Source organism: Bipolaris sorokiniana (assembly GCF_000338995.1).
Source record: "Bipolaris sorokiniana ND90Pr unplaced genomic scaffold COCSAscaffold_18, whole genome shotgun sequence".
NCBI classification, from domain to species: Eukaryota; Fungi; Ascomycota; class Dothideomycetes; order Pleosporales; family Pleosporaceae; genus Bipolaris; species Bipolaris sorokiniana.
Genome location: NW_006911912.1, coordinates 351,440 through 366,839, shown reverse-complemented (window position 1 = coordinate 366,839; position 15,400 = coordinate 351,440). Strand labels below are relative to the sequence as shown.

General features: G+C 51.5%; 6 protein-coding genes across 6 annotated transcripts; 3 read left to right on the top strand and 3 right to left on the bottom strand.

The window, feature by feature from the left end:
* Window positions 1-22: 22 nt before the first annotated feature.
* On the top strand, window positions 23-1,213 carry COCSADRAFT_165149 (uncharacterized protein; the record flags this gene model as incomplete). The annotated part of the gene is made up of 1 exon (XM_007707177.1): window positions 23-1,213. The coding sequence occupies one exon, from the start codon at window positions 23-25 to the stop codon at window positions 1,211-1,213; it is 1,191 nt and encodes a 396-aa protein (XP_007705367.1).
* Window positions 1,214-1,331: 118 nt separating this feature from the next.
* On the bottom strand, window positions 1,332-5,470 carry COCSADRAFT_153596 (uncharacterized protein). Its single transcript, XM_007707176.1, has 3 exons — window positions 5,052-5,470; window positions 2,602-5,000; window positions 1,332-2,554 (listed from the first exon to the last, which is right to left on the bottom strand). The coding sequence occupies exons 1-3, from the start codon at window positions 5,297-5,299 to the stop codon at window positions 1,488-1,490; spliced, it is 3,714 nt and encodes a 1,237-aa protein (XP_007705366.1). The 5' UTR covers window positions 5,300-5,470; the 3' UTR covers window positions 1,332-1,487.
* A 1,243-nt stretch (window positions 5,471-6,713) lies between these two features.
* Window positions 6,714-8,184, top strand: COCSADRAFT_203977 (uncharacterized protein). Its single transcript, XM_007707175.1, has 2 exons — window positions 6,714-7,388; window positions 7,438-8,184. The coding sequence occupies exons 1-2, from the start codon at window positions 6,780-6,782 to the stop codon at window positions 8,086-8,088; spliced, it is 1,260 nt and encodes a 419-aa protein (XP_007705365.1). The 5' UTR covers window positions 6,714-6,779; the 3' UTR covers window positions 8,089-8,184.
* Window positions 8,185-8,309: 125 nt separating this feature from the next.
* COCSADRAFT_194323 (uncharacterized protein) lies at window positions 8,310-10,591 on the top strand. Its single transcript, XM_007707174.1, has one exon. It carries the CDS (start codon window positions 8,664-8,666, stop codon window positions 10,302-10,304), a length of 1,641 nt encoding a protein of 546 aa, XP_007705364.1. The 5' UTR covers window positions 8,310-8,663; the 3' UTR covers window positions 10,305-10,591.
* Window positions 10,592-10,744: 153 nt separating this feature from the next.
* COCSADRAFT_348315 (uncharacterized protein) lies at window positions 10,745-12,238 on the bottom strand (the record flags this gene model as incomplete). Its single annotated transcript, XM_007707173.1, has 2 exons — window positions 10,745-11,658; window positions 11,845-12,238. The coding sequence occupies 2 exons, from the start codon at window positions 12,236-12,238 to the stop codon at window positions 10,745-10,747; spliced, it is 1,308 nt and encodes a 435-aa protein (XP_007705363.1).
* A 345-nt stretch (window positions 12,239-12,583) lies between these two features.
* On the bottom strand, window positions 12,584-15,343 carry COCSADRAFT_153588 (uncharacterized protein). Its single transcript, XM_007707172.1, has 2 exons — window positions 14,794-15,343; window positions 12,584-14,656 (listed from the first exon to the last, which is right to left on the bottom strand). Exons 1-2 carry the CDS (start codon window positions 15,111-15,113, stop codon window positions 12,661-12,663), a joined length of 2,316 nt encoding a protein of 771 aa, XP_007705362.1. The 5' UTR covers window positions 15,114-15,343; the 3' UTR covers window positions 12,584-12,660.
* Window positions 15,344-15,400: the final 57 nt, after the last annotated feature.

The window sequence follows — 15,400 nt, the reverse complement described above, 5'->3', positions numbered from 1 at the left end:
CACTCTCCCGTCCACCACCACAATGCAGCACCTCCAAGCAACACCAATCGCCGTCAGCCGCATCTACTCCCACGATGCGCGGCAGTGGCTCGACATCAGTGGCCTCCGGCCTCCACAGCGGTCACTACTTCCCTTCCAACCGCAAATGGGCATGCCACAGCCCTTTATTGCACCTATAGTGCCGTATCAACAACTGCAACACCAGCAGTACGTTCCGCAGCTGCAGCAACAGCAACAACAGCAGCAACAGCAGCAACAGCAACAACAACAACAACAACAGCAACAAATCCTCTCGGGGGCGAAGAGGAACCACTTCTCCCCCTCAAAATCCCACGAGGAGCAACCCCCTGCTCCAAAGAGACCCCGTCTCTCCTCTCCCTCTACCGTCACCCCCGCAAAGCGCGGCCCAGGTCGCCCGACAAATGCCTCCAAAGGCCTCCCTACAAAGCGGGCGCCTAGGAAGCCCAAAAACAAATCTACCACCACCATAACTACTACCACGACTGAGCAAAACCAAGCCCAACCCCTTTGCACGCCGGATCCCGCACCGCAGGCAGTGTCGTACTATCCGGGGTTTCTTCCCGCTGTCACGGGATTTGTTCCAGAGCCTGTGGCGGTGATGGCGGCATTGGAGAGTGAGGTTGATGCGGGGGTCAGAGCGCAGATGGCTGCGTTGGAGGAGGAAGTGTTCAGGGGGGTGGTTGGCGATGGTTTAGCGGGAGACGAGGGTAGGGAAGGGGAAGGGGAAGGGGAAGGAAAGCTGGGGGTGGAAGTGGCTTCGGTGGAAGCGGGGGTGGTGGTCGAGGAGGAGAAGGAGGAGGATGAGGTGGAGGAGGTAGGTGCGTTTGAGAGGGCGTTGTTGGATGGGTTGTGGGCGCAGGGGGATGAGAAAGAGGCGCTGGGCGCTGAGGTGACACTGGTGCCATCTGGGGAGGATGAGGAGGTCGGTGGAGTAGATGCGTTTGAGAACGCGATACTTGCTGCTTTCGCGGCTGAGGGGGATGAGGAAGGGGAAGAGGCGCAGGCCGCCGAAGTGGCACCAGAGGTGCCTGAGGATAGAGAGGATTTATTGTTTGGGGGTGATTGTGAAGAGGGAGGTGGAGCAGTGACCGAATTGGCACTGGATGCTGCGGGAGGAGAAGCTGGCGCTGGCGCCAACGACGACGATGATAAGGATTCTTGGTTTGGAGATGTAACGGACTTGTTTGAGTAATACATAGCGTGTAGTGCATTTCCCAATAGTGGCTGTGCCACTTCATCTTCACAAGACATGAGAGCAAAAGTGACTGGATAAAAGAACAGTTTAAAATGTTTATACTTAATATTGTACTAGTCTGGGTATATCACACAGGCGAAGTAAAAGTCTATATGGATGTATAAACGACCCAATTAATAGGGGTTCCCTTTAGAGAATGCAAAAGAAGGCTATGATATGACATAGAAACGACCGCTACGCTATGCAAGTGAAAAAAAAAGGAAATACCACCTTAGACCTCAATGTTTTCGAAAGGGTCCCGATCAGGCGGCAATCCCTTGTAGATAACATTGCCACTGGCATCCAGTCGCGCATTCACACTGGTGATCCATACTCTCTTCGTGAAGGCACTCGTACGCTCAATCTCATCCTTAGCGACACCGAGCTCATCGTGTGGGATCCAGACTGCAGGTTGAATGGCGCGCGTAGCGGGATGTTGGAAAGATCGCTTAATCAACTTCTGACGGGCTTCGGGTTCAATGTCTGCAAGTTCGTCGTCGACCTCGTCAAATAGGTTGCCGGCAGGAAGAACTTGTGCTTCAGCATCGCGTATGGGTTTGGCGACGTCGTCGAGACCCTTCTTGAGGGTATTGGTAATCACGTCGAATGGGTCGTGTTTTTCCTTCTGCTTATGCTGCGAACGGGCGTGTCGTGACTGTGAGCGCGAGTTGGAACTGCGGCGGGAACGACCGGTCCAGCTTGCATCGCGGCCACCACTTGGCTTTGGCGATCGACCGATCGCACTCGACATGTTATTGTCCAAATTATCCAACTCATAGGCCTCTTGGCCATGGGATTCGCGACGTTTTCTTTCTCCGAGACGGGTTTCTTCATGTTCTCCGGAAGTCGACTGAGCATCTTCTTGAGCGGTGAGAGCCGTGTGCTCGTCCGCTTGCTTCCACCGACTGGCTTGGGCTCGCTGCCACTCCTCATCTCTCTGCACCGCCTCGTCTTCGAATGTAATCGGAAGATATGTGAACAGTGGTCCAAACGCCCTGTTGAGCACAATCTGGAAAAGGGCAGTGAAGATGAGCATGATGATCATGACAATGGCGTGAGGGAAACAGGATTGGTTGCCGGCTTCGTCTTCTTGCAGGAAGAACAAACCAACAAGGCAAAGTTCCAAGAAGTAAAGCCCAGTGAATAGCTGGTTGACTGCCTTGGGGAAGATGAGACCGTTAGTTTCGGCTTTAGCGTAACTAACATAGATCATCTGGTAGCGATACGTGAACCAGAAGAGGCAGAAGGTGATCAACATCATAATGAGAATCAGGGGTGCCACGACAGAGTAGATAAGACCTATTGACTGTTAGAGACGCATGTAGTAGGCACAGATGCACACTTACCAATTGCACCAAAATTGGTGTAGACGGGTATCATAGTACCCCAGTTGATTCCAGGTCTTTGCAACACTCTTGAAACCTTCTGTCGAGGCGTCGTGTCCATGAAGCGGAGGAAGATGATGACGACAACGGCACCAATCTGCAGCAGAGTACCAGAACTAATACTGAGTGATTGTAGAATCATGTAAGAGAAGAAGTAATTGGCGGCTTTGGGTAGACTTCTGGCTAGTGTTTGCGGAACACTGAGGGGGTCATTGACGAGGTCGTCAATGGCCGTCGTGATACCCGTGGAAATGGATACCACAAGGAACAATTGGACGAAGACGAAAGCGAAATAGAAGTTTTGGACAAGCAACTCGCGCTCACCAGATGTCGTGGTACCAGTGACACCTGCCAGGAATCGTAGAACAAGAGGCAGTACAGCGAAGAGAATGGCCAAAAACGCAGGTGGCAACACACCCTGTACGAAGCTGACTACCCAGTCGGGAAGACGGTTGATGAAGCCGAGCCATGGGAGCAACGAGGTGAGGGTATCGATCTGAGACAAAGCTCCCGTAAATGTAACAGGCACACCCCAGAAGATGACAAGTCCGACAATTAAAATAATGACGCCAAAAAAGCGTAGATAGCGCTCCCACCACTTCATTGTGAGATTTTCCCAAAGTACATAGTTAGGGTTGACTTCGACAGTTCGCGGGTTCATCTGCCTGGGAATGTGGTGGCTCAAAGATTGACATGCCATATGGGCCGCAACCTGGTGGTTGAACTGAATGAAAGCAGAGTTCATCAAGGGGAACCGTTCCGGATGGGCTTGATCATCTGCGATTTCGGCGTTGAGGCGAGCAAGTTCCTTGCGGCAGTGGTAAATCGTATCTACCTTTTTCCCAATCAGTGGTAAAGAAGGCCACCATGAAACATTGAACAGCGGTAGGCGCATCGTCTCTCGATCCTTTGGTTTGACATACTTTCGCCACAGAGCGTTCTCATCGTCCTCTTTGAAATTCTCATCCCACAACCCGGTCGTATCGTACTTGATCTTGCTGGCATCTTTGACTTCCATTGGTAGTGCTTCATTGTTTTTGAACGGCTTAGGACTTATGAAATCGCCTTGGCCAACGTATATAGATTTGATCTTCTTGAGAGGCTGGCTCCACCCGACCTTGACAGGGGGTTTCTCTTCTCCCTCAGCCTCGACTGCAGGCGCTTTGAGATCCTGGGCCGGAGAGTTTACCTCAGATGCATGGTCGTCAGAGAAGTAGTTTTCTTTGTTTGCTAGGGGAGTTTGAGTGTCGCTGCTTGCGCCTCTCAGATTATACTCGGCCGAAGTTGGTGAAGTTTGGGCAATGTCGTTGGGCCCATCAACAGCAACTTGCTCTCGCTCAGAATTTGAGGGTTTGCTGCGATGACGTTTCGAACCAAAGACGTCTCGCATATTGCCGTACATCTTTTTGTTAAACCGGTCTACCCCGCGAAATCCTTCACCAACTGCATGTATGCCTTCGCCAAACAAAGGAATAGGAATTATACCGCGCTTGCGACTTGGAGAAGAGGACCTGGATGAAGACGACGAAGACGAAGACGAACCGGGCTCGGCAAGAACACTCTGAAGTTGCTGCTCGATTTCATGGGGGTTGCCAGCATCCACACCGTTGTCATGCGTCTCCTGGTTGATAGCAAGGTTCTGCATAGCTTCTTCCTCCTTTTTTTCCTTTCTGGACTTTTTCTCGCCTGCTTGTTTTGCTGCCTTTTCTTGCATCTTCTTATGTTTCTTGGTACATTCGATGATGAGGTTCGTCTCGGCGGCTTCGAGGGCTCGCGCAACTTTGATTCGCTCATCCACCTTTTCCATCAAGGCGTCGTAATCGCGATTAATCCAGATATCCTTGATACCGCCTGGGAATACGTCGTAAAGTGCATCGAGAGCAGCAACAGTGAGCCACTTTTGAGGAATGCTTTGAACCAGAATTGTAGTAGCAGAAGCTCGAATACGGTGATCTGGTCGGGTGAGAACAGTCTGTCTCAGGCGAACAAACTGTCTGAGCGCCATGTAGAAGTTGAAACAGACCCAACAGATGACGCAGACGGCGAGAACCAAATGCACCACCAATCGGCCATGTTTTCCTGGTACGCCAACATTTGGCCAGGCGAACGAATCCAAGCCAGCTACATCGGGTACATCGCCAAGTCGGTTTAGAGGCAAGAGAATTGGGAGGATGACGAGAGCCATTGGGATGAAGATGCGTAGCAAAAGCTGGAGGTATTGGAGAAAGAGATAGCCATCGACACCGGCAATGCGAATGAGCTCGGAATCGCTGATCGTAAAGACATTCTTGAAAGACTCGATTGCGGTTACTGGAGGGGCGATGCGTTTTGCGACAGGGACGAAGGCAGTCTTGTAGTAGCTAGTCATCGTTAGTAAATGTGTGGCAAAGCAAGTGTGTGTTACTACATACTAGATCTTGTGGAAGAGGCTCTGTCGCGATACCCCGTCCTTGTTTTTGTCCTCTGGAAGTTTCTTGGATCTTCTCTTGTGCAGTTTCCAGTTGCCGCTCAGAATCAGGAAAAAGGCAATCTGCACGCCGAAAATAACTGCGGCTGTCGAGAGGGAGGCGGCGAAATTCTCAATGCTCTGGTTTTCTTTTCGCTGCGCAGAGCCAGGGCCGGTCGTGCCTGTCGGCTCTGGGCCAGTAGTGCTGGACATGATGTTGTGCGCTGTGAGTGGCCAAGGCCGCCGAAGGTGGGTGGTTGTAAAACGGTGGCCCCTGTCGTTGGTTTAGGTGCTGGTGGCCATGGACCGAGTTTAAAAGGAGAGCAGCCGCTGTTGGGTGCGGTTACAGGCCGTTGGGGATATGTAGCTATGGCGGGGCTACAGACAAGCAAAAAGGATAGTGAATCAGAGAAGCACCGAGGGCGGTATTGGAAGGGTGTTAAGGATTCATGGGTGACTGGGGTAGCCGACGTGTTTCAAGCCTTGCATTCCTTGATGCGCGGTTGGACGGGGGCTTGGCGGCGTCACTGGCGTCCATGAACTCTGGCTAGCCGCCGCCGTTTGAGCCAAACAGGCGCTGGGCCCAATCTATATGCATACCGAACAAACCAAGGATACAAAGTAGGGCTTGTACACGTATATCTGTGTAGGTGCAGTGGCAGTCGCTCTGTCTTCCTTTGAAGCCCTTGTCTTTGTCCATGACCGCTGTTTTGCATTCATTGTTGCGACGCAGCCTACAAAGCACTACTGAACATATGCGCCTTTGTTGAATGCACACGAGCAGTTGTACATGCAGCGCATATCAGTTGTGGCACTAACGTGGATCTGATCTGAGCCCTTGACCCCGTACTGTACTATGACGTTAAGCTGCATCCGTCTTACCAAGTAGTCGTCCCGTCTTGCCCAGTCCGTCTAGCACTAGTGAGCGCACCAGCCTCAATTGCCCCCACGAGCCGCCACACAACGCCACCTTGTCGACGCCAGCGCCACACGTCAATCACCATAGTCGTACGACGTCGCAACTTGTGCTTGACAGTGCGCCCGTCAACTTCAGAGTGAAATTATTGCATTGTGAAACCAACCATGGCTCTGACAGAGCCCAAAGACCAACGTGAGGCATGTGCCATAGTACGCCTTCACACTACACCTCAAGTTAGGCGCCCCCGCAGCTTTCGGCCCTATCGCTTCTTGCTTGCAAACCTTCAGGGTCTACTATGAAGCGCTAGCCAACAGCGTCCAATTCAACCGCTCGCACTCAGACCTCTCTCTACCAGGCCTGTGCACCTGTTGCATGTTGCAATTTCCCCCAATCATATAGCAACCGAAAAACAACTGGGCAAACATTTCGGCTCCGCGTCTCGCCATGCCGGCTCGTTAAGTTTCTCGGGTTGAGACAAAGGTCTAGACAAGGTCTTCACGATAGCAATTGCACCGCATGTTACAGTTTGGAGTTTACAAGACGCCGACAATGTCTTGGCTTCATATCGTCTGCAGCCACGTGCAACCCGCACACGTGCTGTCGCGAGGTCGCGTGTAGTCAGCACTGCGCTCATTGGCTTGTACTTGCTTCAGGGGACCGCGTGTGCGTCATCACTGCGCGCCATGTTTCCTTCATCCTCTCAACATTAGCAATTGCAAGCAACCAGTCGCTATTATCTTTGAATCGCTGCGGTAAATTATATGCTTGCGCGCAATGCGAACCTCGCGCATCTCCCGTGATACTTCCCGAATCTTGGCCGCGAGTCGCGCTCAGCGCGCCCAACGGCAAACCCGATCCGCCATCAATGCATCAGCGTCCACTGTTGACGCCAGTCACGTCAAGCAGGAAGCCCAAACTGATCTGGCTTCTCCATCCGGTCCGGAGACAAGTTCAGCCCCAGCAGACTCGTATTCAGATGACGAGGTGCAACCAGCGCCCAAAAGAAGGAAAAAGGGGCAAGATGCGTCCATTGCTGTGAAGCAGGAAGTCGAAGAGACATCAATCAGCACAATTCCATCGCCAGTCAAAAATGCCAAAGTCAAGAAAGCACGCCGTGCACCGGCAAAGAAGACAACAGCCAGTGATGGCACCGTCAAGATCGAGCCGCCTGCAAACTGGGAGGAGATATACGCACTGACGAGGGAGATGCGGAACGAGAACGCAGCGCCCGTAGACACAATGGGCTGTGAGAGCTTGGCAGACAGGAGCAGAACACCGCGAGATCAGCGATTCCAGACGCTTATAGCATTAATGCTGAGCAGCCAAACCAAGGATACCGTCACGGCTCCTGTAATATGGGGAATGCAGGAAAGAATGCCAGGAGTTCGTTGCATATGATCCATTCAATCCAGCTCCAGCTAACAGGTACTAGGGCTTCAATCTCGAATCCGTTCTCGCGCTCGAGCCTACGGAGCTTAATGGCTTCATTAACAAAGTAGGCTTTCACAACCTCAAGACCAAGTACATCAAGCAGACTGCAGAAATACTGAGAGACAAGTGGAACTCGGATATACCCGACACGATTGAAGGACTAGTCTCACTGCCAGGAGTAGGTCCGAAGATGGCACATCTCACAATGAGCGCAGCTTGGGGTCGGACTGAGGGTATAGGCGTTGATGTGCATGTCCATCGCATCACCAACCTATGGGGCTGGCACAAGACACAACAGCCGGAGCAGACACGCGCAGCGTTGGAATCATGGCTACCCAAAGAGAAATGGCATGACATCAACAATCTGCTTGTAGGCTTTGGTCAGACAATATGCCTCCCAGTAGGCAGGAAATGTGGCGACTGTAAGCTGGCAGATAGAGGCTTGTGCCCATCAGCCGTAGTGGCAAAGCGTACAAAGGTTAAGAGGGAGGAAGCTGTCGTGAAAGTCGAGGCACCTGAAGGCGACGCGATAGTAAAGAAGGAGATTGTTGAGCACGTGGATGAGATCAAAGCTGAAGATGTGGAAAATGTGATACCGGATATCGAGGACATTGGGAGAGAGCCACGCAAAAGAACGCGAAGGAAGCAGTAGACACCCGTATCAGGAACACACTTTTCGCCTCAACGAGGATATCCGACGTGCGACCAGCTGTTTGTTGCCCCAATAGAAGACCAAGTATAGCGCGTCACGTTTTCAGCGCCATTGTCGCGCTACAAATAAGCAAAGAGCCACGGTGGAGCTGACTTGCTATGCGCGCTTCATTTGCGCGACCCACAGGTTCCAGGGTTGCCCTGCACCTACCGCACCATCACCAACCCCAGGAAATCCAAAGTACATCGTCGCATTGATGATGAGACAGTCCAGGCTTGTAACGCCCATGCACTCGCAATACCACTTTCATCGTTTCTTCTTACTAAACTGCAAACGGCTCATCGCGCGCTTGTCGAGCGCAAACTACTGGTAGTTCACGCGCTAACCCAGCTCCTACTGTTCTTCACGTGAACATGTACTGATTCGACAAAATACAACCAACTTACACAGCTTGCCCATCGTTTTGGAAGATCGCAGAAGTCGGTCGCCTCTAGTTATTACAAGGAAAGTGGCGATATTGGGAGATCAGAGCTGGTACCTACAAGTGCTGCGCAGGGTCTACTGCGAACGCCAACATGTCAACCAAAGAGCAGAACAGTACCTTTCGCCACAGTCCATCGCACCCTGGAGAAGCTGTCACAACCAAGTCACGAAAGTTGACCACATCGCCCGGGACCAAGCTTGATCGCGCACGTCCACGTGTCATGCTTCTCACGGCCTGCTTCGTCTATCTCACTACCACCCTCTTCGCCTTCCAGATCAGTGTTACCAGCATCCTCAACTTGATTTCACCAGAGTATGAGCGATTCAATGACCAGCTTCTAGCGTATTCGAGTGCCTTGCGTAAGGAGCAGATCGTCTACAGCCGTCTAGATAATGTTCTGTCTAGTGAGCTGAACCGCGGTTTCATGGAGACTCACGAAGATTGCCTTGTTCGTGGGCTCGAGAGAGCGAATCACGAACTCATCGGCCTTGGGTTCCGGTATCCTGATGTCCGTGAGAAGATCATGGAGTGGACTATGGAGAATTGTGGTAGATTGCAGCACGCACCACAGGTTGTGAATGAAGAGCCGACTCCACAAGAAGCTGTCTTGACGTATTGGGCAAGTTTGAGCTATCATGCTCGCCGAATTGCTAAGGAAACTCTCGAACTTGTCAAGCAGAAGCTTGGTTGGGTTCTCGGCCGACTTCTGGACTCTGATCAGCATGAAGACGCTTCTCCTCGTATTGACCACGCAGCCGACGATGAGGACATGCATACCGATGATTCTGTCACTTCCGAGCGCGTTCTACCCAAAATTCCATTTGGATTTGCTCTACAGTGCCAACCAGACCTGCCTTGCCGTCTCTACTACCCAACTGATTCGACCGCGGATTCTCAAGAGTTGCACGTTTCGCCAGAGACTATCAATAAATTTGAGCAACGGACAGCAGAACTGTTTACCTTCAACAATACCCTCGATCAAATGGGATCGATCATTTCTCAAGCACTACGTGTAGTGGTCTATTTTGAGATATTCTTTCTGAGTCTCTCCGTCATTATGTTCATCTACAGTCTAATCATCAAGAGTGATTCGTCGTATTCTCACCTCGGAACGGAAGCGACGTATCTGATCAAATCCATGATGATAGAACATCTTTCTGCCGCAGCAGCCTTCACGCTCGACAAGTATCCCGGAATCTTTCCCAACATACGATCCGCTCTAGTCTTCGCCTTCATCATTACAACCCTCGGCTTAAACATGGTCTTGAAATTGCTCCTCTCCGGATCGCAACTAGAGACTATCTACAACATCCGCCAGTCACTGCACGATCTCTACTTGATCCTCAGAAACCGCAAAATCCCAGGCGAGGAGTACACTCCCCAAGTTGATGACGAGGGAAACGAGGGCACCAAAGATGACAACCCAAAAACTGAATCTTCCTCAAGAGAAAATGACTCGCGAGAAAACAAAGCAATCGCCGCTTCGCCAATCCCTAGCTCGCCACTAAAACCCCACCACCGCTTTGCCGACCCAACAACAACTGTTCAAGAAGATATTAGACGCTCTCGCGAATCGCTCCGCCAAGAACGTACAGAACAGCAAATAGCCAACGAGCGTACTGAGGGAGATGGGGGTTTCGATACTGACACGGAGTCCAAAAACGATGCATTCGTCCATATCGCTATTGACGCAACGAATCAAGTTAGTATCTCTGATGAGCCGGCATGGTAGTGATTTCATGGGTTGAGTCGTACGAGTCAGGAATAGATAATGACGGGGGCGTATCGGCGTTTTTGGGTTTGTTTGGGATAGGAGGGGGCGTTACCTTGGGAAAATTAGACGAGCATGCATGGTGTTCCGTCTCTACCATCTGTTCTGGGTTTATTTCTTCATCGAGTGAGATGGCATCTGGCCGTAACATAAGAGTGAGAATGTCATAGATGCAGAATATGATTAGAGAATATCTCCGTAGGTTTTAAATGAGCCATATCATGAAAAGGGATCTTCCCAGCAAACCCCCGAAGACAGCCCAACTCCGTACTAAAAGCAAACTCTCAAAAACTCCCTGACCTAACCACATAAAAAGACGAGATAGAAGAATCACCAGTACAAAAGCCAAACTTCATCTCCTTCCCTCCCAACTCTCAATTTCCCCTCCCCATACATCCCCCTCACTTCCTCCCCCCAACCCCCCTCAACAAATGCGCAAACTCCGGCGCAACAAAGCCCCTCCCGTCTACCCCATCCCCTAGCCTACCCTCTCTCTTCCTCTTCTTCTCTCCCTCCTGTACCTCGACCCCTCCTATCCTCCTCCTCTCCTCCTCAACCCTCTCCCTCTCCCTCTCCCTCACCACCACCGCCCCAAAAGCCCCATTCTCATCCAGTTCCCCCTCAAACAACGCAATCCCAACTGTACCCCTTACATACTTCTCCCCACACGTAAATAAATCCCCAGCCTGCGGAAACACCCCAACCGGCATACCCAACCTCGGCCTCACATACCTATACGGCTCGACATCCAACCTTGCGGCTTCGCGCTTTTGCAGAGAGGTGGCGTGGGCGTCGAAGCGGGATTCCCAGGGTATGAGGGTTAGGTCGTGGAAGGCGTGGCGGAAGGAGCGCCAGGCTATCGCGAAGGAAGCGTTGCGGGGGCAGAGGGGGTTTGTGAAGGACGTGGTGGGGTTAGGGGGTGGGGGAGAGATGAGGGAGAGGAGGCAGGATTTTTCTGATTCTACGCGGGTTATGTCTGGGTTCTTATGGTCGGTCGTGGGGGAGGTTGAGCTGATGGTGGTGGGTAAGGGTGAAGTCGGTGTGACTTCGACGGGTTGATACTGTGCCAGGCCCCAGTACGTATGCGGTTTCGTGTGGCTTTCCAGCAGGCCGATGTGGTATTTTGCGGTGATGTTGTTGGAAATGTCACTTTGGATTAGAGTGATTTTGTAATCGAAACCCGTGGTGTCTTGGTAGTAGTGGTATTCGGCTTTCCGGTGGGATTTAGCTTGTGTTCTCGAATCATTCGGTGCGGAAGAAAGAGTGGTAGATGTGGGTATTGTGCTCAACGTTGGGGGATTTGAAGTATCCTTCACTTCAGCGTCTTGCAGCGCTGTTGCTCGCTCCGTTCTTCTACGCAGGAGATCCTCTTTTGCGGAGACAAAGGGTGTAGGAGGTACGGGTACAAAAGTAGGCGCCGAAGAAGAAGAAGGCGAAGAAAAGAAAAAACTCCTACTCTTCCTCGGCTTACGTCTAGTACCAGTAGAAGTCTTACACGTACCTGAACCCGTCAACTTCATAATCTCCTCACATCCCTCCCGAAACTTCTTACCATCAGCCTCAGCCCCAAGTCTCTTCAGTTTCTTAGCCATGCGCCGCTTGTCGCTCAGAACTTCCCGCACATAACTCTTGACAGGGAGTTTCTTGCGAGCGTTCAAAGAGTCGTCGAGCCAGTCGTAGCTGAGGATTTGGATACCGAGTGAGAGTGCTTGGTGCACTGCTTCAGTGCGTTGTTTGGATTTGTACGCTACTTCGCTAGCGAGGAGGTGGGTGACTCCTTCGTGGACGGTGGGTGAGTAGCGGCCGCCATTGCGTTCGATCCAGCCTTGGATTTGTTTGGGCAGGTAGATATGGGTGCCTGTTGTGGCGATGATGAGGTTCTTTAGGATACCCATTGTGGATATTGGGGTGGAGGAGGAGTACTCTGGACAGTGGTGTCGAAGAGATGGTAATAGTATCGATATGGACGAGGTCACCGCCTACGTGTCTCAGAGTTGATTGCATCATCTCTGGGAGTTATTTTACCTTGTGGTGGTTTACAGTGCTCAGGGTGATACTGGGTCTGTCTATGCGATGACGCTGCGGCTACAAGGTAGAACACCATTGCGCACTCACACGATCAACCCTCCTCAGACCGCATTTTTCACGACAAACTGTCCCATACACCAATACAAGATAGCATCGAGGCCAAGTTGAAACACCAAAATTGCATCACATCATTCAAAATCCAGAAGCAAGGTGTTGTTAAATACGTTTTATTTAAGTGAAAAGCCTCGATCTAGATACCTTGTCAACAATGCGTCTTCATGAGACTTGTCTACAAACTCTTAGCCGCCTTCACAAATGAACGGATCTTGTCCAAGCTCTGCTGACCATCCTCCTCAACACCACTGCTGACATCAACTGCATAGACCCGGTCTCGGTACTCATCAAGCCCAGCGAGCGTCGTCTGCACATTGTCTGGGTTCAAGCCTCCTGCTAGTATGACCTTGATGCCATCATCCTTGGCAAATACTGCCTTGACGTCTGACAATCCCAGTTGCTGGCCAGAGCCTCCCGAACCAGCATCTAGCAAGGGAAGAGCGTGATAACCTCTTGTGCCGATGCCATGGTCTCGCGGGTTAAATGCCTTCAGAACAGGAACAGGGACAAGCTTCGCCCACTCGACTGGCTCTTGGCCGTGCAATTGCACAACATCCAGATTCAGCAATTGCTGCTGCTCAAGCACATACTCTAGCGACTGATTACGGAAGACTCCTACGAGCAGCGCACGACTATTGTTTCCAACAAGCCGTGATGCGCCATGATCAAAAAAGTCGGACGCGGTCTTTGAGTCGGCCAGGAGTCCTGATTTTGAGACATTCGGCTTCTTGGTTTTATGAACTGCTTCAGATATCGCAAGGGCCGTCTCTGCTGTTACTGTTCGTTTAAGTCCAGGAGCAAGAATAATGCCGATAAGATCAGCTCCCGCTTCGACCGCAGCTACGGCAGCCTCTGCACTTTGTGTCCCACATATTTTGACCATTAGACCAGAAGATGCCCGAACTCCCTTAGTAGTGGTTCCACCTAGAAGCTCTGAAATGAATTGCGCAGTGTTTGACGCCCGCATGAGCGCTTCTCCAACTAAGACTGCACCAACTCCACTCTTGATGTACGGCTCTACATCCTTGGGGCCAGCGATGCCACTTAGCGCGCACAAGATCGTCTCTTTCGGGACCATATTGATCAAGCGGTTCGTTGTTTCCATGTCGACCTCGAAGTTTACTAGGTTCCGGTTGTTCACGCCGATGACTTGGGCGCCCAACTTGACCGCAATCTCAGTCTCGTCAGCATTCTGCACCTCAACCAGGGGCTCCATTCCAAGTGACCTGGAGTAGTCGTAGAGCTTCTTCAAGACTGGCTCTTCTAGCATCTTGACAATTAGCAACACGGTATCGGCACCCGCAAGTCTAGCCTCGAGGATCTGGTACTCGTCGAAGATGAATTCCTTGCGCAGCACGGCAGGCCGATTGGGCATGCCTTCGATGCTTTGTCGAACGGCCTTGAGGTCCTCGATGCTACCCTTGAACCATTCGGGTTCTGTGAGCACAGAAATGGTGCTAGCACCAGCCTTGGCATATAATCTGGCTTGAGCAGGTGCACACGTCGACAGCGAAATAATGCCTTTGGAAGGCGACGCACGCTTGATTTCGGACATGAGCGAGAGTCTGAAAGGAGACTGTCTAAGACGCTCCGGAAAGTTGATTTGCGGCGGGGCTAAATTGAGGTCATATGCAGCCTGCAAATCAACAGGTCTTTGAGAAGGGATCTTCTTCTGCTCAGCAACGGCTGCCCTGCGGTGATCGTAAATCTTTTCCAAGATGGAGGTCTGCTTGTCCTTCTTTGCGCCGTTAGCTGTATCGTTAGAAGCAGCTCCAATTGCTTGGGCGTGTGCCTCTTTCTGCAGTCGGTCATTCTCGACCCACGTGCCTCCTTGCATCTTGAGAAAGTTTCTCATCATGAGACGCCCATGCTCGGTCAAAATGCTCTCTGGATGAAACTGCACGCCTTCAATCACATACTCCTTGTGGCGAACACCCATGATGACCTCCTTGATCTCAGCGTCTGCATTTGCGGGGATGGTTGCAGTAATCTCAAGGCAGTCTGGAAGCGTGCCGTGAGTGCCAGCAAGAGAATGATACCTAGTAACTGGCACATCTTGGGGCACGCCTGAGAACACACCCTTGGCATCGTGCTTGAGAGGAGATGTTTTTCCGTGGAGAATCTGACCAGTAACGTCTACGGTGCCGCCATAGCTGTAGAAGATGCACTGTCTATAGTGTGTTAATAACGTGCCATTCACGCCATACAAGGCTTCGTGATAGTATGCAGTGGTATTGTTCAACGAAACTATACAACGAATGCCAAACACAAGATTCAACCGATGGAAAAGAAAAGGGCAGGAACTCACTCTCCCATGCACACGCCCAAAATCGGAATTTTGCCACTGAAGTGCTTAATGGCTGCATTGCTAATGCCAGCGTCCTTTTCTGGGTGCCCGGGACCTGGGCTGATGACAAGTTGAGTGGGCTTCTTCGCGATAAGCTCATCAAGGGTGATCTCGTCATTGCGAAAGACAGTTACGAATGCGCCTTCAAAGACAAGGTACTGATAGACGTTCCAAGTGAAAGAGTCGTAGTTGTCTATAAGGATCACATTGGAGGCGGTGGGTATCGGCGGAGAGGGGTTGGGATTGCGAGGTGAGTGGTCAATCAAGTTGAGGGATGACATTTTAGGGGGAGGCAGTAAGACTGTTCCGACAACGGGCCAGGAAAGGTGGTATATAGCTTTTTTATCGGGGCCGCCTCCGGCACTTGGGCAACGGCACAAGATTTCGGTGCTTTGCCGGCGATACACGTTGTATTTGGCGGGGGGTTGAGGTGGGATGCAGGTGGTGGAGGAGGGTATTACGCAGTTGCCGGAGGCTCGGTGGAAAAGAGTGTATGGGCGGGCAGTGCGGTGGGGTGAGGTGAGTCAAGGATGTGTCAATGAGATGTATATTGAGGCTGCGGAGTTAA